The sequence below is a fragment of the Prunus dulcis genome, chromosome 7, assembly GCF_902201215.1.
Source record: "Prunus dulcis chromosome 7, ALMONDv2, whole genome shotgun sequence".
Classification (NCBI taxonomy): Eukaryota; Viridiplantae; Streptophyta; class Magnoliopsida; order Rosales; family Rosaceae; genus Prunus; species Prunus dulcis.
Genome location: NC_047656.1, coordinates 2,557,354 through 2,578,368, shown reverse-complemented (window position 1 = coordinate 2,578,368; position 21,015 = coordinate 2,557,354). Strand labels below are relative to the sequence as shown.

The following is a 21,015-nucleotide window of genomic DNA, read 5'->3' as shown; positions in this document are numbered from 1 at the left end:
CCTTACCCTTTGGATTTCCTGACAAAAAGGGGGAGAGATGACTGTGTGAAATTATGATAAAAAGGGGGAGAAATTGTGTTGTGGAATTAAGGGGGAGTTGTGTTGTAATTTTGCTTTGGATTACATTTCTTCTCCCACATGCTTCACGGTTTTTGTTGTTTCATAATGTGCAGGGATTCAGAGCTTCGAACTTAGAGTAGGATTTCATTTGTTAAGTCCCATGCAATTTCTTTTGAGTTGTAATAGGTGTTTTGTCTAGGAAATGCCAAAGGGGGAGATTGTAAGTATGAAATTTGTATTGTTATTTCCTAGACTTTAGCATAGGTGAAAAATTAGTGTGTGAAGAATTGTTACTAAACGTTTTGGCACAACTCGTTCAATCCCATATTTTCGAGGCATGACTTGACTGATATGAGAAACTGATTTCAAGTAACTCATGACATAATCATGCATTCGTTATAGGATTCTTAATTAGAGTTATTGACAGGACCCGACTCAATTTCGGCTTTGGAATTTGAGCCAAGTCCTGTGCGTGTCCGACACCTGGTAAATGTCGGGTACAAATGACCTTTTTACCTTTCTCGTCTCAAATTCTTTTCAAATTTCCCTTAGACTTCTGCCGAAAATTCGGCAGAGTCTCCCCTGTATTTTGATTAAACCCAAAAATTTTCCACCTGTTAAACAATCAAATAAATCCACACCAACTGCCAGAATATCTCAAGTAACAGATCTCAACTCCAGTTTTCTACTAAAACTAGATATCAGAGCATTTTCTAAAGTTTTCCAGGTTTCAAGGATTTTTTACAAAACTCTACCTTACTTGGTGGTGCGGAAGTTATGAATGGCCCGGTGGTGGATCCCGCATACTTCTACGGCCTGGGGGCGAAAAACAGGTTGAAAATGTGAGTGGACAAAAATAAGTTCTTGAAAACAATTTTATAACATAATAACCCCCATTTAAAATTAAGTATAGATCTAAATCGAGGGTTTATCTACATATCAATACAAGGTATTTAAATAAACATGTAAAAACCTACTGATGAATGTGCTTGTATAACTGAACAAATATGTAAAGATATAAATGCACGAATATCAAAGAAACTGATATAAAATAACTGAAAGTCATAATTGAATAAAAGAAAACTCAAAATCCTTTGAAAATACCACCTATTTGTACCCCTGTTATATCCGTCAATTCCCCTGGCAGGTCTCGGGAGTCACACAGGCCTGATCAGCCGGCAGGTCCTCGACGACACCAAGTCAACTCGAGTCGCTCGGGCAGGATGCAGGGGACCGTAGTCAGCCTGATCCGCAATCCTGGCAGGTCTCGGGGACACAGAGTCAGCCGAGCCGCAATCCTGGTAGGTCTCGGGACGCCAAGTCTGCCGAGCCGCAAATCCTGGCACTCATGGTCCAAGCGTCCCCGTAACTCGTGAGGCAAAGTCAAGTGCACTCACGTAAACTGAAATCGGACTGGATGTCCATAGACATCGGTCCAACTCTGGGTAATAACCAAATAAAACGTGGGTACATGGTGGTTCTAAAATAAACCATTTTTAGAAAAATCTAATAACTCATTGCCCTTTTTGTGAAACTGAAATTTAACTGCTGTCTCCTTTGATAGAGTTCTCAAACTCCGCTTTTTATATTACTGGAGCTTCAGTAACTAGACAACACATAAATCAAGATATTGTACTGCTCAAATCACGTTCAAAATAAATAGTTCATAAAACTTTTTCAAGATCAAATTATGAAATTAACTCATATAAACTGACTTATAAAAGCTTATTTGTAGAAAACCATTGTAAAATCATTCATGAACCTTATTCATATAAATCATTTATATAACTCATCATATAAAATCGTTTATGAAAGAAAGTCCACTCACAGATGGTCCGAGCTAATTGGGCCTCTTAAAGGTCCCTCCTGTGGCCCTGTCGGCTTCTGGTGCCTGATTACCTATAAAGATTCAATTAATAAACCCTGCCCCCGGCTCCTAGAAATACGTGCACTCGTCTCAAGTTACTCATATGCCCACATTAGCTTTTTAGACAGTTAGAACAACCTTAAAAGACCCGAAACCTTACTAAGCGATAAACTGCCAGATCGGCCGATCCGAGACCCCGTACGTCCACGATCTCCGTTGAAAAATCTGGGCTCCTCTGAAGGTTCCTTACAGAGAAGGAACTATATTCTGCGAGTTTGGTCCGAAACGGACGGTCGGATTAGCCAAAATTACGTTATCGCTTAAAATCCAAACCCTAGCCCCAGGGTTCGCGATTTAGGAGTATCCGGGACTCCGATTCGCAACCCGTCGAATCCTACACGATCCTGAAATCATGTAGACCAACATATCCGAAATCCAGCGCGATCCGACAATTTGACGACACTGCACCCAAGGATCGCGAGATATGGAAAATCTGTTCGGGGCTCAAACGGACTCCGAATCGAGATCCGCGAAATCCTACGCGCTCGTGACGACACGAGGATCTCAAAACTGTACAGAATTACTTCACCACCCTCGCCTACATGCCCCAGCACGCGCGGGCAAATTTGGGTGTCTTAAGCGATTTCGGGTTGACGAAAAATCTCAAAACCAAGACTCCAAACACCCCATTTGGAGTCACTTTTGTTCTTGGACATACCCCAAAAAGTGAGTAGAAACAATAGACCTCGGCGGCCGAAGTTTCGGCCAGAATTCAAGTCGAAAATTGATCTCTTTAGAGCTAAAATCGATCGAAACCCATACATCCATCAGCTAGAAAACGAAAAATCGCTGAGAAACCATACTTTACTCGATTGATTTGGTGGAGAAACGTAGGAGAAATTCGAGCTGGAAGATCGGGTGAACTCTGGTGAACATCCGTCGGAAATCCTGGTTTTCCGACCAGCTCCGGGAGGCCCAAGGGTGGAGGTCGGTCAGGTCTTGATGGCGAGAGGAAGGCGGAGCCGACGGTACCCTTGCCAGAGATCGGCTCGGCCTATGGTGGCCGGGCCGTCGCCTAGAAGTCGAAGCGTCGCACGGCTGGGTGCGAGGGGAGAGGAAGAGAGGAGAGAGAGAGAAACTGACGGGGGAGAGGAGAGAGAAGGGATAAAAATCTGACTTTTTGACCAAATTACCATTTTGCCCTTCGCGGTATTTTGATCGTATCTTCTTCGTTACTACTCCGATTCGGGTCTACTCCGTGTCTACGGACTCCTTTCGTCGTGCTCTACGCAACGGCGCAAGCGGAATTCCAAAATTTCTTCTCGATTAAAAAGTCAAATTTCCCCCATTAAATAATGCGATGGCAAAATTGTCTTTTCACTAGAAGATATTAATCCTTACTTTTTAGATATTTTATTTCTTTTTAGATATTTTGTTTTGGGTTATTACACTTATTTTCACTCAAAGCATTTTTATCTCTTAATATTACTTTCCTAGTTGAACTCTATTTTGATTTAGATTAAAAAATATTATGTTTTCATTATCTTGGACTTGGAAAGGATGGTTTAATTAATATCCTATTTGGTTTCATGTTTACATCTTGATATATATTGTTTATGAAACAATTGATTGGAGTGCAATTGAGAAGATGACGAAACCATATAGGATTCTATCACTATCAAATTGAATGCATGGCAAGATATTGAGTTGTGGTTGTGGGTCTTCACGTGGTGTGTGGAGAATAAGTTTGGTATAAATCATTGTCTGCATCTCTTAGGTTTAGTACAGCTTTTGATATTTGGGTTGAGCATATATAATTCTTAAGAAAAAGCTGTTGTGCATATATTTGAGATAAATCATCAAGTGTTCTATGTTTACTTGGTGATTTATCAAACACTTTAATAATTCATATTGCATTCATGTGCATGTTGGTGACTCATACAGTTGAGGGCACCAAGATCGTGGTGGCCGTTTTCCTCCGGCGAGCTTGATGCAATTGTGGCCAGTATTGCGTTCAACATAAGAAGTGTCGAAGATCATCCCGTGACAGAAGTTGAGTTACGAAGAAATCAGTAAACATTATCTAGAGGTATTTGATTATAATCTTAAATTGGCATATTCACCCTACTCTAGGCATTTTTAGTCATCCTACAGGTATTTTCAAAGGACGTTAACTTTGTCTAGGGTTTTTTTTTTCTTTTTCTTTTTCTTTTTTAAGTAAGAGTAAATTGAGTTTTTGTTTGAAGGATGATGTGTCAATTTTTAAGTTCCTTATATTAAATTTTAATGAGGTGTCATATGAATAACAAAAGTAAAGTAAATCATGACAGAGAAAATCAGAGCAAAAAATCTGGATACTACAGAAAGCTATATGTCTGCCGAGGCTATTAAAAGCATGCTCCTTTCACAGTGTTTTTGACAGGCTATAAAGATTCTTTATAGCGGTGTTTTTAATGCTATTGTATACTTTTTCAGTAGCATGTTTTCATTGCCATTGGATTTGTTTAATATATCTCTTCCATCTTTTAATTTGGCTGAAAGAAACAACACTATATATAAGCACCTCAATAATGGAAACGCACATCTTCTACTGTATAAGTTGCTGCCAATATTTTTCCATCATTGGATAAACTAAGTAGATCATAGTGCACATGAGCACTATCCAAATCAAGTGTAATTGGAAACACATAACTGCTAACACATAATACGTAACTGTATTTTCCTTTTCATTTTAGGATAACACTGATTACCTTCTAATGTGGATAAAATAATCTTCTATGCTCTTGCTCTTCATCTTCTTCGAGTCTTGTATTTCCTGAACTACAGCATTATGTATTAGTTAAAAGGGTTAGTTGCATTTTTGGTAATTGAGATTTGGCTCAAAATCAAATTTGGTAACTGTAATTTCAATTTTTCCGATTTGGTCACTGTACTTGCAGCTGTTAACAAATCAAGTCTAACGTCTCAATTATGTCAATTTCATTAATTAAAAAATATTTAATATTAAGTTAAAAATAATTAACTTCAATATAAAATTTAAGTATAATATATTTGAAAAGAAAATTAATAAGATTAACACTTAAATTTTAAAAAATTACCAATATATATATAATATTCAACGTTGAGTGATCACAATATCTTGGACTCCTGTGGTCCAAGAAATTGGGACTATATATATGCCTCCCTCATCACTATTGAAATGAAATGAATGGTTAGTTGACCAAAATTATACTGGAGCAAAAGTAGGAAACCATTTCTGTCAAAAATTCTATTTTATTTGAGTATGTAAAAAAACATGTAAGAAGATACAACAATTGATCTAAAGCTATTGAACTGCACTATTGAAAGTTAAAATGCAATTCAATTCAACAGATGTAAAAATAGTTTAGCAACCTTTTTTTTAAAAAATTTTTTGGGTAAATACCATAAGGTGTCCCCACACCCGAAGGGTAGGATTAATCCCTACTCAAGGTTCGGTTTGCCCCTAATTGCAAAGTGCTTCCAATGAATTTCGAACCACTACCATTTAAGTACTAAATAGCTCGCTAGCTAAAAATAGTAGTTTACCAACTGCATCACGCCTTGTGATTATTCAACAACCATTCTGAATGCTCTGAAAGACATGAAATAATACAAAAGGGCTATCTTTATTAGGAGTACTTCTGTGGTGCCTCGGCTGTACCGGTACAGCCAATCACGGGACTGTTTTTAAAAAACAAGGGAAACCTACTGACCTGGTCAATAGGTAAATGATTTCACGCGCTGCTCCTAAGGTCAACAGGTAAACGATTTCACATGCACACTCAGTCGACGTCCTTCTTCCTCAAAGTGGTCATGTTCAACTTCAAACTGATAATCTTCATGGTCTTCAAAGTCATCTTCTTCAACTCCTCTTCTGTAGAAAGTTTCTTCCTTGTCTCTGCAACCTCTCTCTCTTCTTTGTCATCATTGTAAAAAACCCCATATTCTAGGGTTTGGATTTTGGGAAAATTTTTTGGGTTAGCATTTTGGGTTGATAATAGGAATTGGAATTCAGTTTTTCTAGTCGCTGGTGGGTTGTTAGCACTCCTCTCATCTGCAATCGAGCCCTTGTGAAAGCATTTGGTATTAGTTCCTTGTGAAGGTAAGTTAACACTATGTTTTATGTTATTGTTAATTGAATTTCTGTGGTGATGAATTGGGGCAAGAGGGGAAGTAGGTTTCTCACATTCATGAGATGAAGTGGGTTTCTCAGTCTGAAAAGTGTCGTGAGGTGAAGTGGGTATCTCACATTCATGGTTGTTATGTTCATGCAATTGCATATCTCTATATGCAATTACTAATCGCCTGTATGCAAATCCAAGTAACTGAATGCAATTACAGTATATAGTTTTGTTTTGAAATTATGCACGTGAGGTGATTTCGTGGTAGGTAGGTAGGTTTGACTATGTTTTTGAATTTTTTTTATGGGGAGTAAAGTGTTCCGAAAGTGTAATGTTAGGATTGGTTAAGATTTGGATTGGGATTTGAAATGAGTAAGAATGTCGGCCCAATATAGAAATGCATTGGTGGGTTGTGTGCATTATCTGTGCAATGTTATAATCGAGGGCTGATGCACTTGCAAGTAGTGTCGTGCAATTGCATATCATATGCAATTACTAAGCAACTGTGTGCAAATCCTGGTCCCCATATTTTTTTAATTAAGCAATGTGATGTTGTAGTGTTTACTGGGTTTACGGGGTTTACGGGGTTTAGGGTGTATTAGGCTTTGGATTAGTATTCAAATTCTCGGCGCTAGAGAGAATTGCATGATAGTGTTTTGTACTTGATTTGTGCAAGTTATGGAAGCTCAAAAAAGGGGATCAGCGAAAGGAAAGTGCAAGGCCGAGAGTACTGTGCAACAAACAAGAGTTGGCCGAGATGCATTTTTTAATTTCATGTAAGTTACACGTACATCTACAAATTGGAAATGTGGTTGCTTAATATTATAATGGTTTTTTTTAAAAATAAATAAATGATTTACAGGAAAAAAGAACGACATGAAATGGGGAAAGTGGCCAATGCAAAGTTGGACCATAAGGTGAGAGATGACAATGATTTGGTCAGTTTATTAATTATTTTATTAAGAAGGGTATATTCATGACAATTTTTTATTTCAGGTACAAGAAGAGATTAGTAATAAGTGGAGGAAATTGAACACTACAGAGAAGGCAACATATGGTTCTGCCTTAGAAGGTTCAAGCGGGCAAGTAAACGACTCAGTGAATGAGATGAGTTGTATAACTAGATGCAGCCCGGACCGATTCCATCGTACGGTGGAAAAATTGTCAAATGAGAAGCGGTTAGCAATTAAGGCTATTGGGTTCGGTAATGTGTCATCTTTGTCGTGCACTCGTTTACACCGCCAATTATGCCATTTTTTGATTCAAAAGTTCAATCCTGATACGTCTTCTATAGAACTGCACGGCAATGTGATTAGAATAAGTGCCGATGAGTTTGGGCGTGTTATGGGTCTTAAGAACACCGGCGAGGATGTTCAACTCGACAGGCCGGTAGAAGATGAAAAGGTGAAACAATTAGTCAAGAGTTTCGGTGGAAATGGCAAAAGAGTATTAGTAAAGGGTTTAGCTGAACAATTGGAAAAGTGCGAAAATGCGAATGAGGACTTTAAAGTTCGATTTGTGATGTTTGCACTTGGCACTATACTTTGCCCCACATCTTCACCATCAGTGACCGGGAAATATTTAACTTTCTTGACGATCCCAGGGAAGATAGAGACCAAGAACTGGGCCGACCATGGATTCAACTTCTTATGTGAAGGTTAGGTCGTTCAAAGCGAAGAAAGTTGCATATGTAAATGGGTCATTGCTTTTTCTGCAACTATTGTATTTCGATTCAATTGTCCATGGTGGAGTGTTGATAAGTCTTTGGATCCCATTGTGTCTTGGGACAATAACTCAGTGTGGAAAATGATTAGATGGGTTATCAAGCAAGGTGGGTTTGATACTCCTCCCGTGCGGGTTGTTTCACAGCACCGTCGAACAAATGAAGTGTCTGGAGTAAACGTTGAAAGAATAGTTCAACAAGTTTCTATCAGTTTGGCTCCAATAATACAGGCAGAGGTGAAGCGATCAATTGAAGGACTTGCTTTGGGCCAGATAATACAGGCAGAGGTCCAGCGCTTAGTGTTGGAACTCACTGACAAGGTAATGAGTGAAGTGAGGTCCTTTATGAAAGACACAAGACATGAAGATGTGAATCAAACTAAGGAGGACGGGCCACCGAAAATACGAGATGAAGGTGGTGAGAATGCTGTGAAGAAGAAGGGTGAAGAATCTAGGAAATTAAAGGAGAAAGGTCCAGTTCATGTAAACAATCCTTGGACGCCATTACCTGATGGACAGACTTTCAGTGAACCTGAGGTATGATGAGCGATTAGGAGTTTCAAGATCGAGTTTGTTGTTATCTTTTACGTTTATTCAGTACGCATTTATTTACATAGTTGTAAAATACTGATTTTTATTTTTTTTTTCAAACTGTAATATTTGGATTCCCTTTTCCACAGTTGAAATTTGGCGTGGAAAAGAGGAAGTTCACAAAATTGGCCCGTGGTGATCAAAGTCGAATTCAAACACGTCGAACGGCTGAAAGGCGTCCAGGGCTTCATTGTAGAGAGCCATGGGTTGACCCGTCAAATGCAAAAGGAAAGGCTGTGCAAAAGACGTCGTCTAAGATTAAAATTGGGCCTTTCAAATTAAAACCCGAGGACTTACAAGACTCCGATTTTGAATTATTCAGTTACATTTTTAGGTCAAACAACTTTTCAAGGTAACTACTTACATACAAATGTTGAATTATGAAATTGACCAAATTCCTTATATGTTGTCGCGTACGTGAATTTAATTATAACAATTGCTTTCTTTTTTCGTTTTAGTGAGGAAGTTATAATTGAAATAGAAAACGAACATCATGTCACGAGAGATGAGTTCATGTGCCTGAGGCCTGAAATGTGGATTAATGATAGAGTACTGAACGCGCAAGTCTATTATCTACAAGAAAAGGGGTCAGGGAATTGGTACTTCCACACATATATGTCGGTAAGCATTCATATTTTTCAAACTATTATAGTTTGTGATTTAGTAAATGAATTTACGCTTACACTATATGTGAATGTAGGAGCAAGTCAATAATACAAGTGATGGGAAACTTTTTGAATTGGGTGTCAAACTTAGAAGGGAAATCTCAAAACGGTTCACCGTAGGCCTTAAGAAGTGCGAGAAGGTATCGATTTAAGTTCTTTTTTACAATATCTTTAGTGCACTTTTGTATACGCATGTTTTTCTAAGCAAGTCATTGTGCTCCTAGATTTTCATTCCCGTTTTGGATCGAATTGGGAGTCATTGGTATTTGCTAGTGGTGCTTATGGGTGATAAAAAGGTTGAACTATGGGATAGTCTCCCCGGTGCTAAATACAACGCATCTCGTTATCAATTAGCGGAACGAATTGTAAGTTTAATTTACCTATTTTTGGTTTGTATTTTTATTCTCCTAACATCCCGACTATGAATTGATTTGAATTGATTGTGGTGTAGATGAAAGTGTTGGACTACATTTATAAAGATGAGATTGTCAAACATTTTGACAAAGGATGGCAGTTTGCAAAATTCAACATTGTGCGAACTGACAAGGCCCGCAGACAACTAAATGGATGCGATTGTGGTATCTTCGTCATGAATTGGCTAGAAGATATTGAATGCACATCACACGGTTCCAATAAAGTGAGTCGGCATAAATTCGTTTCATACTTTTGTCTTCCATGTCAGATATTTTTTTTAATCATTTCTTTGACGGGTTGTTTTTTATTTGCAGTTTCAACATGCAAGCGAGCGGGTTCGCGTTGCACTATCGTTGCTGAAGAACCCAAAAAACAAGCGTCTAAAGGAAGTAAGGGAGTCCGCTCGAAGAGTTGTCGACGAGGAACTTGACATGTTGGCCCAACATGGTCCATCCATCCCTCATCATCCCATCGCAAGGAAGCCAATGACACGCTCCCAGGCAAAGTAGAAAGTTTGACAGTAGGTCGTAAGGGATTACACTTTATAAATTAGGCGTAATTGCATGTATATATCCCTATTTGCGCACAGTCGGGGGTCTTTTGTAATATAGCGAGTGCAATTGCATGCACGACTGTTGCACATCATGTAATTGAATTCCATTGTTTGCTTACAAATGCTTTTTTGGTTTTCTTCAAAACATTGAAACATAACGACTGGAAAGCCCCAAACACTGAAATGTAATTACATTTAGTGTAACTGCATGCACGTAGGGTTGATGGTTAAGGTAGTGCAATTGCATGTACTTATCCCGTTTTGCATACATGGACTTTGTTTTTACATTATATCATGTACAATTGCATTACATGACGGCCAATTGCATATTATCTACTTCGTGTAATACATTGCACACATGAGTTTTTCTGTTGCCGCAATGGGAACATTTTAGCATATCTGGGGCCCAGACTTCATTTACGAAACATGAGTTCCTAGTTCATTGATAATAAAGGTCTCCTAACCATATTTAGGGGTTTTTTTGGTTACAAAACTAAATCCTCAAACTATTCTACCATACTAAATATAACATTTAACATCCGATATTATGGTTGAAATTATAACATCTGAAATTACATCCTAAATTATGACAAACAACACAATGCAAATCATAAAATACCGATGCTTCACAGAGCTCGCTTCTCCAAAATAGCAATTGCTTTGTATACCTCGATTTTGTCCCATTTAGTTGAACTAGCATCAACAAGCTGAGCGTATTTCCTAAACATCTCAAAGCCGATCTCAATCCTGCCATTGTAAATTTCGTACTTGGTTTTTTGAATCTCCTTCATGAAAGATGTTGTTACTAGCCTTGGTGGGAGGCTTTGTGACATCATGGGGTCGTTTCACTTGCTGGCGTACATAATTCGAAGAATCAACGCCATCATCATCACCCACCCTCTTCTTCTTAGGCGTGGAGGAGCCTCTTGAGCGACCAACCATTGAATGTGACATTGTTTGGGTTTTCTTTTTTCTCTCTCAGGTTGTGTATGAGTAATGTTATTAGTAAAAAAGGTGGAAGTCTTTGAGTTGAAATGTATAGGAAGTAACTCCTTAAATAATCCTTCGTCTGTAGTTGGTACCTAGTATTTGGTACTGGTAGTTTGGATTGGGGTTCCTTTTTCGTGGGAACGTCAAATTTTTCTAAACGAACACACCTACTTGCGTTCAGTTGAACACATACCCCGTTTGTTTCAAAAAGCAAGTTGGTTGGGTCCATCTTTTTGGGGAACGGTAAACTTTACTGAACGAACGCAACTCTTGCGTTCACTTGAACAAACACCAGGTTTATTAGAAATAGTCATTTGGTTGGACCCATTTTTCTGACAAACAAGCCACTTTCCTCAATGATTGAAACCCTTGCGTTAGTGTGAACAAAAATCACGTTCGTTTGAAAAGGTAGTTTGTTAGGTTATTTTTCGGGGGAACGTGGCATTTTTCTGAACAAACACAACCCCATCTGTTCGGTTGAAGACACACCCCGTTTGTTTGAAAAAGTCGGTTGGTGTGGCCCTTATGTGTGGGGAACAGGTTACTTTAGTGAACCAAAGTAATCCTTGTGTTTACTTGAACAAACACCCCGTTTGTTTGAAAAACTAAGTTCGTTGGGTATTTATTTCGGTGAACAGGACACTTTCCCCAACGAACGCACCGGTTGTGTTCGTATGAAAAGTACCCTGTTAGTTTGAAAAAGTACAGTCGTTAAGGACCTTTTTTTGACGATCGAGTAACGTTTTTAAAGAAACGCACGTATTGCGTTCGTATGAACAAATATCTCGTTTGTTTAAAAAAGTAAGTTGGTTGGGCCCTTTTTAGGGGAACAGGTTACTTTACTAAACGAACGCAATGCTTACATTCGCTAGAACAAGCACTCCATTTGTTTGGAAAAGAAATTTGGTTGGATTTATTTTTTCGGCGAACATAAAACTTTCCTCCAAGAACGCACCTGTTGCGTTCTTGTGAAAAAGTATTCCGTTTGCTTGAAAAAGTAAGGTTGTTGGGGCATGTTTTCGGCGAACGGGTAACTTTTCTCCAAGAACACACCTATTGCGTTCGTTTGAACAAATACCCTGTTGGTTTAAAAAAGTAACTATGTTGGCCTTCTTTTTCGGCGGAACGTCAAGTATTTCTGAACGAAAGCAAACTCTTGCGTTCGTTTGACCAAACTCCCTGTTTTTTTGAAAAAGTAAGTTGTTGGGCCCATTTTTAGGAGAACGGGTAACTTTACTAAACGAACGCAACCCTTACGTTCGCTAGAACAAACACCCCGTTTGTTTGAAAAAGTAACTTGGTTGGATATATTTTTTTGGCAAACATAAAAGTTTCCTCAACGAACGCACCTGTTGCAATAGTATTCCGTTTGCTTGAAAAATTAAGGTGGTTGGGGCATGTTTTCGGCGAAGGTAACTTTTCTCCAGGAATGCACGTATTGCTTTCGTCTGAACAAATACCCTATTGGTTTAAAAAAGTAACTATGTTGGCTTTCTTTTTCGGCAGAACATCGAGTATTTCTGAATGAAAGCAAACTCTTGCATTCGTTTGAACAATCTCTCCGTTTGTTTGAAAAAGTAAGTTGGTTGGATATATTTTTTCGGCGAACATAAAACTTTCCTCAACGAACTCATATGTTGCATTCGTGTAAAAAAGTATTCCATTTCCTTGAAAAAGTAAGGTGGTTGGGGCATGTTTTCGGCGAACGGGTAACTTTTTTCCAGGAGCGCACGTATTGCGTTCGTCTGAACAAATACCCTGTTGGTTTAAAAAAGTAACTATGTTGGCCTTCTTTTTCGGCCGACGTCGAGTATTTCTAAACGAAAGCAAACCCTTCCGTTCGTTTGAACAAACTCTCCGTTTGTTTAAAAAAGTAAGTTGGTTGGACCCATTTTTAGGGGAACGGATAACTTTACTGAATGAACGCAACCCTTGCGTTCGTTAGAACAAACACCCGTTTGTTTGAAAAAGTAAGTTTGTTGGATATATTTTTTTAGCGAACAGAAAATTTTCCTCAACGAACGCACCTATTGCGTTGGTGTGAAAAAATACCCCGTTTGTTTGAAAAAGTAAGGTGGTTGGGGATATTTTATCGGCGAACAGGTAACGTTTCTCAATGAACGCAATCCTTTCGTTTGTATGAACAAAACCCTCATTTGTTTCAAAACGTTAGTTGGTTGGGTTAATTTTTTCGGGTAACCCTTGCGTTAATATCTTAAACCCTCCATTCTATTATAAAGGGGCATTTGAGTGACTGCCTCTTTGACTCTATCCATTACAAATGCATGGCTTCCTCTTCAAACCAACCTCACGTTGTCAAAAACTCAAAACAGCAAGGTTGGGATCCAAATGATCCCAAAGTTCATGTTACGACTAACTTCTGTAATCATGTTCCGCATGATTTGCGTCCATGTGGACCTTGCAAGGATCTTTTAATATGTTCGGCTTATTGCCCCTTACCATTTCTCATGCTCTGTATTTCGGTTCATTTCGCCCTTCGATTTGTAGTTCAAAAAATAGGTCTAATTATGCATGTACAAAAAAATATGATCCATTTTTCCTTAATAAGGGTTTGCGCACAGTCACTCTTATATTGCATCATCGCCATGCAATTGCATGTGTGAAATCCAAATTCAAATCGGCTGTGTGCAAACTAAACATACCTTAAAAACGCAAACCTAATTAATGTATAGCGCAAAGACAAAGAAAACAAAGCAAATATTTTATTATGATCATATGTTTATTATTCAATATTAGGGTTAATCACATTGTGTTTTACGAAATTCGGGATCTTTTGGAAAATCATTTGTGCTACATAACAATGTCCATTACTATGTAATTTCGATAATGGGCCCATTTTTCCGATGAACGAGCAACTTTACTCAACCAACGCAACCCTTGCATTTGCATGAACAAATAGCATGTATGTTTGAAAAAGTAAGTTAGTTTTTTCTGGGGAACATGCAGCTTTACTCAATGAACACAACCTCTACGTTTGCGTGAACAAATAGTCCGTTTGTTTTAAAAAGTAAGTTAGTTTGGCTCATTTTTCTGAGGAACGAGGAATGGGCAACTTTACTCAATGAACGCAACCCCTGTGTTCGCATGAACAAATAGCCCATTTGTTTGAAAAAGTAAGTTAGTTGGGTCCAATTTTCCGGGAAACGACCAACTTTATTCAACGAACGCACCCCCTGCGTTCAAGTGAAAAAATAGCGCGTTTGTTTGATAAAATATTTTAGTTAGTCCAATATCTCGGGGAACGACGAGCTTTACTCACCGAGCGATCCCCTTGCGTCTTTGAAGTAAAATACCTTTTTTGTTGAGTAAATCAAGGAGTTCGTTGGGTAAATTGGTCAACGAACAACATTATTTACCGGATGAACGAGTCGCTTAGCGTTCTTTAGGTAGGTTTGTTGGGCATAAATTACTGAATATAACTTTCAAGATTTACTACTAATTTAACCCAATGAAGTATTGAGAATAAAATTGAACTTTGTTGATTATCTCCAATTATTCCTATATTGTTAATTAAAAAAAATTCAATAAAATCAAACATATGATTGTTGGTACAAATATAAATTTAAAAGCTTTCAACAAAAATTATTACTTAATGGTCGATTGATTGAGTCACATTGAATTGACGAAAAAGAAAATTAGACATTTTCAATTATGATCAATGCCCAATTGATAATATATGACCACGAAGTGAAGTGGAAATATGAGAAGTCTTCTTATATCCAATCTCATTGCTTAGCCCACAAACGAATCATATTCCAAGGATTGTTGTGCTGTTATGATTGTAGACTAAATAACATAGATGAAAACAACGATTTTGCCCATAAATGATGGTGAAATATCCAAAAAAGAGCGCAATATCACATGTTTGGCTTTAAGGCATATATTTAATATCCTTTCATATTATTTTATTTTACATAATTCAATTATGTTTAACGTATGAAATGATCAATGTGCCCTCATATTTAATGACAGATTGGACGAAATGTTAGGGAATTCAAGGGCAGGGAGACATTGGCGATAAAGAAAATTCATATCCGTAATATTATATAAAAAAATGTCATGCGATAAATTGAAAATTGGATACAAGTTCAAGAACTAAATCAACAATTTAACCATGTTAATGGTTTTTGTGGGCATATATCGCATATTTGATAGCACGTGTGCAATTCTCAATTTACAATATCCATATGCATATGCTTGTATGCAATCTCGTAGCATCTATGTGCAATCTCATTTTACAATATGCAATTGCATATATATACGCAATTTCATAACGTCTGTTTGCAATTATTAGTTTACAATATGCAATTGCATTCCGCCATTCTTTTGGTTTTTAACTTTTTTCGTTCATATACTTGTATGCAATCTCGTAGCATTTATGTGCAATTCTCATTTTACAATATGCAATTGCATATATATATGTATGCAATTTCGTAACATCTGTTTGCAATTCTTAGTTTACAATATGCAATTGCATTCGGCCCTTCTTTTGGTTTTTAACTTCTTTCGTTTTTACTAGAAGGCTCATTGGCTCACACTCTTATAACGTATGCAAAGATCACCAAATTTCCTCTTTTTGGCTAGAGGGCCTCTTTTTTGTGTGTGTTCATTTTCATGACAATACGGATAATCTACTACTACCTAAAAGCTATAGAAAATTATATGTGATATCATCTATTTTCTCTAACCAAGACTACATGTCACATAAATAAGAAATAAGATCTCAAAAAAGAAACATAAACGAAGAAAACACTTCACCTAAAATATTTTGTAATACGTTTAGCTCAATTTATAACTTGTAGAGTACACAAATGTTAGCCCCTAAATATTAGGCTCTCAGAAAAAGGTGAGAATCTCACCAAGTATGCATGAAAAGTCCAAGTGAGCATACCCCTTTCTGCAAATGAGAGGGAGGTAGAGAGAGATTATTCAAACACTGTGATGGTATCTCAAAACACATATTTCAGTGTAACAAAAATGCACTTGTCTTAACTGTACTTTTCCTGATTCCTTAGCTAGAGCAACCAATATATAGCAGTTACGGCAATCACAACAACCAATATCAATCATAAACATCACATTTAAACCATACACTTACAGATTTAGCAATACAATCTTTGAAATGGTAATGGCAACCCAAGACACTTCACCTAAAAAATAAAAATAAAAATCATGTCTTCTTCTTTCTCGTGAACTCTTTTTTTTATTATCGAACATACCAACATTTAAATTTATCAAATGAATGCAACATACTCAACGAACGAAACCTCAATTGTTACTAGATTGTTAATGGGTAAATAACTCAATGACATAGCATTCAAGTCAAACGTTTCTTTAAACATCACACTATCGCTAATTGCATACAGGGGCTCAAAAATTGCATAAACTGTATGCAATTGCACAAAAACTATATGCAATTGCACATAAGAAATAATATAGCCAAAACCAAAACCAGTTATGAGGTTTCTCAGTTAAAGAACTCATCTTTCTCTTTTGATGTCAACCTCAGTTCTCCACTAACAAGCCCGAAAACTCCAATTGGATTCATCATGACCAGAGTTCTTGAGTAATAAAACAAATCTCAAATTGAAAAAAAAAAAAAGTAGGAAGAAAATTCAAGAATCCAAGACTTTAAAGAAAATCAACAACCTGATTGTTCAAAATTTCATACCTTATTTTGAAGCACAAATCCATAACCTCATACATGGAAGAAAACAAATCCTCCATAAAACGAAAATTACATGGGTTTGATGGAGAAAGGATCACATTGGGTCTGATGCTATGATGAAATTAAGAGAAAATATTAAAATATTAAAATATTAAAAATTATTAAAAGAGGGAAAAAAAATCACCAAGATTCAGTCCAAGGCGTTGAATTTTTTCTCCCATCAAAGGCTCTGCAACACAGACATCCTCCCTCCAGATTCAATACTAAGTCGTTGAATTTCTACCCAAATAAAGGCCTTTCACACCACCCCCGTCGAACTCGACTGAATCACCCCACTCTGTCTCCTCTCCGATGGTTCTTGCATCGCGGCGTCGGCAGAGAGGAGATGCTCAGATTCCGACTTGGGGACAAAGATGAGGATTGGATTTGAGAGTGAGAGAGAGAGAGAGAGATATTGCAAAGATGAAGCAGCTCCCAGTGCACACGACGTCTTCCTCGCGTTCGTCAAAGCTTTTTCGTTTGTTTTCTCAGTCACGTGTATTTCACGTGCTCTTTAATAAAAAAGGAGTGAACAAGTCATCAGGTCATTCAATCTCAACCCTTAATTTTTAAAATGAAATATGAACCCTTAGATGATTGGCTGTACCGGTACGGACAAAATTTTCCCTTTATTAGACAATGAAAAGCACGTGGTAGAGCAGTTTCAATAAATGAGGGTGCGTTCCATCAACAATGATGCGCTGAACCTCCATACTTGAAGCTTAGTGAGAAAATATATTAGAAACTACAAAGGTTTGGAGTGTTAGGCAGGGCCTTGCAAATGATGTCGGTCAACGTGAGAGTGAGGGAGTCAGTGGTGGTGAAGCCAGAGGAGGAAACGCCAAAACGGGCGCTGTGGATATCGGACTTGGATATCGTGATTTCGGCAACTCACCTTGGAAGTGTTTACTTCTACAGGAGGCCAAACGTTCAAAACGGCGCACATCATCTTCAAAACAACTGTGTCTTGGATTCGGAGGTGCTCAAGTGCTCCCTTGCCAAGGCCCTCGTGCCCTTCTACCCCGTGGCCGGCCGCCTGAAGCTGAACGATGAGGGACGTATCGAGATCGATTGCAATGGAGAGGGAGTGCTGTTTGTTGTGGCGGAGACTGACTCGGTCCTCGATGAGTTCGGGGACTTTGCGCCGACTCTTGAGTTCCGGAAGCTCGTTCCTGCCGTTGATTATTCCGCTGGGATATCCTCTTATCCCCTCTTGGTCGTACAGGTATTCAGAGAAAGAGAGGAGACATTTTTTCACTCCCTTTCTTTTATTTCTCTTGCTCATAATATCATCCGGGACAATTCTTGAACCTGATATGACTTAAACTTACAAAGTACGGTTCTGGTTTTACTCTGTTTATGCATCAGGTCACATACTTCAAATGTGGTGGAGTGTCACTTGGTGTTGGCCTGGAACATCGTGTAGCAGATGGCTTTTCTGGTCTCCACTTTGTAAATACATGGTCTGATATCGCTCGAGGTCTTGACCTTACAATTCCACCATTCATCGACAGGACATTACTTCGTGCCCGAGACCCACCACAGCCTGCATTCGATCACATTGAATACCAACCTGATCCACCCATTAAAACCGGTACAAAAGCTGTAGGTGATGAGAGCGCAACGGTATCCATTTTTAGATTGACAAGGGAGCAGCTCAACATCTTGAAAGCCAAGTCTAAGGAAGATGGGAACACAATCAACTATACCACATATGAGATGTTGGCAGGTCATATTTGGAAATGCGCATCCGTGGCACGTGAACTTCCTGATGATCAAGAGACCAAACTACATATTGCAGTTGATGGAAGGTCCAGACTGCAACCCCCCCTCCCTCCTGGTTTCTTTGGCAACGTGGTTTTTTCAAGCGCACCAATTGCTGCAACAGGGGATCTCAAATCAAAAACAACATGGTATGCTGCAAGCCGAATTCATGATGCTGTTGTGCGTATGGACAACGATTATCTTAGATCAGCGCTGGACTATCTTGAACTTCAGCCTGATCTGTTACCCCATGTTCGCGGAGCTCATACTTTTAGGTGCCCGAGACTTGCAATAACTAATTGGTCTAGGCTGCCGATCTATGATGCTGATTTCGGTTGGGGTCGACCTACTTTCATGGGGCCTGGTGGAATTGGATATGAGGGGTTGGCTTTTGTGTTACCAAGTGCAACAAATGATGGAAGTTTATCAGTGGTCATTTCTCTGCAATCTCAACCTATGAAATCATTCTCCAAGTTGTTGTATGAGATATAAGGAAATGAAATGCGTGGAATGGGAGCAATACGTTGAACAGACTTTGGGCTTCTGTGTGTGTCCTCTGAGTTCTGGGACTTTTCATTGACTCTAGCCTAGCTGATCGGAAAGCAGCTGATTTTGAAAAGTTCAAGTGGTCTTTTGGTTAATCTATATTAGAGTATCTGTTTTAGAAACAACCTAGTACTGAATAAGATTGTCAGAGTATCTGTAAGCTTTGTTTATTGCTGTGGAGGACTTCTTTTTCGGAGTATCTGTAGTTTACTGTGATTCTTAAGTGTCAAGTCTGCCTATTCGCTGAATTATGTATACTTGTATAGTAAATTTATGTCCTAAAATTTTAGGAATGGAAGCATCTTCTGCAAGACTAGAGAATAATCAACATCATGCAGTTGAGATGAATTTTAATGGGATTGAAAAGGAAAATAATGAGGATGAAACTGAAAATAATGACACTGTAACGAGTGTTGAAGAAAAAGTACAAGAACATCGAGTTGGAATGATTTTTGACATTTTTTATGAGGTTATCACATTAGGTTTCCAGTGATAAGGACATCATCAAGAAATGGAGATGATAGAAATTTGAAATATGTTATTATTTCTTGTGCCCGAGAAGGCAATTCAAAAAGTAAGTCAAGTAATTTTCTTAAACCTCGTCCAAGTATAAAGAATAATTGCAAGGATCAACTTAGGACAGGTTTATTGTATAAGATTGAGGAAATCAACTCTGACTTTCATATACACTTTGCAGCTATTAAATACACATAGGAATAACAAACACTTGTTTGAAATCCTAACTGATAAAGCACTTTGAAACTATCTCCTAACTCTAAGGAACAGCTATGCAAACTAGAGAAACTAACGGGCTAAGATTATCTGTACAGTGAGTTCAAAAATAAATAAACTAACGAACTGATACAAGTTGTTACAATCCTCTGATATGCCCCCTCAAGATGGAGCTCGAGACAGGAGTCCAATCTTGGATTTGAGATCCAGAAAACGAGCACGGTGCAGAGGCTTGGTAAGGGCATCCGCGAGTTGATCTGCGGAGGATACATGAGCAACTCGAAGGACACCATTCTGCACCTGGTCCCTGATGAAGTGAAAGTCGACAGCAACATGTTTCATTCTGGAGTGAAACACGGGATTGGAACAGAGTTGAGTAGCGCCAACATTGTCGCAGTATATAACTGGACAGCAAGGTAGTCGAACACGAAGATCAGTGAGGAGATAGCAAAGCCAGTTGAGCTCGGCCGCTGCATTAGCTACTGACCTGTACTCAGCTTCAGTGGAAGACCTTGCAACAGTTTGCTGCTTTTTCGAACTCCAGGAGACGGGATTACGCCCAAGATAGATGACATAAGCACTGGTGGATGAAAAATCATTCTTGTCGCCTGCCCAGTCTGCGTCTGAATATGCATGGAGATTCAATGGGGACTGATGATGTATTTGGAGGCCTTCATTAATGGTGCCACAGAGATAACGTAAGAGACGTTTAACAAAGTTCCAATGGTCGGTGGTGGGAGTGTGCATGTACTGGGAGAGTTTGTTAACCGCAAATGCAAGGTCTGGTCTTGTAATCAAGAGATATTGAAGGCTGCCAACAATTGTTCTGTATTCGGTGGGATCATGCAAAGCAGTGCCGGACTTTAGCAATGGTGGGCTAGTTGGAATGGGAGTGAGCACTGGTTTGGCATCAGTCATATGAGTTCTAGCGAGAATGTCCAAAATATAACGCCGTTGAGATAATAAAATACCTTGCTGATTGGGGACCACCTCCACACCCAAAAAATAAGACAGCTGTCCAAGATCCTTAATTGAAAACCGATTAGCAAGAACAGCAACAAAAGAGTCGATCATTTTAGTGTGGACTCCAGTGATTATCAAGTCATCCACATAGACAAGTATATACATACTCTGGCCAGCAACAGTGAGAACAAATAGAGAAGTATCTGCATAGGAATTTTGGAAGCCATAGTCAAGAAGGAAAGTGCGAAGTTCATGATACCATGCTCTTGGTGCTTGCT

General features: G+C 38.5%; 1 protein-coding gene and 2 long non-coding RNA genes across 5 annotated transcripts; 2 read left to right on the top strand and 1 right to left on the bottom strand.

The window, feature by feature from the left end:
- The first annotated feature begins 6,793 nt into the window (after positions 1 to 6,793).
- On the top strand, positions 6,794 to 7,107 carry LOC117633548. The gene is made up of 3 exons (XR_004586677.1): positions 6,794 to 6,845; positions 6,932 to 6,986; positions 7,066 to 7,107. It is a non-coding gene; the product is annotated as an uncharacterized LOC117633548 (long non-coding RNA).
- Positions 7,108 to 15,875: 8,768 nt separating this feature from the next.
- LOC117635810 lies at positions 15,876 to 16,935 on the bottom strand. Of its 3 annotated transcripts, none has more exons than XR_004586950.1 (3): positions 16,878 to 16,935; positions 16,697 to 16,804; positions 15,876 to 15,922 (listed from the first exon to the last, which is right to left on the bottom strand). It is a non-coding gene; the product is annotated as an uncharacterized LOC117635810 (long non-coding RNA). The 3 variants fall into 3 exon arrangements; XR_004586951.1 differs by lacking the exon at positions 15,876 to 15,922 and adding an exon at positions 16,141 to 16,175; XR_004586952.1 differs by lacking the exon at positions 15,876 to 15,922 and adding an exon at positions 16,530 to 16,586.
- Positions 16,936 to 17,396: 461 nt separating this feature from the next.
- Positions 17,397 to 19,293, top strand: LOC117633527 (shikimate O-hydroxycinnamoyltransferase-like). The gene is made up of 2 exons (XM_034367168.1): positions 17,397 to 17,957; positions 18,101 to 19,293. Exons 1-2 carry the CDS (start codon positions 17,514 to 17,516, stop codon positions 18,986 to 18,988), a joined length of 1,332 nt encoding a protein of 443 aa, XP_034223059.1. The 5' UTR covers positions 17,397 to 17,513; the 3' UTR covers positions 18,989 to 19,293.
- The last annotated feature ends 1,722 nt before the right edge of the window (positions 19,294 to 21,015 follow it).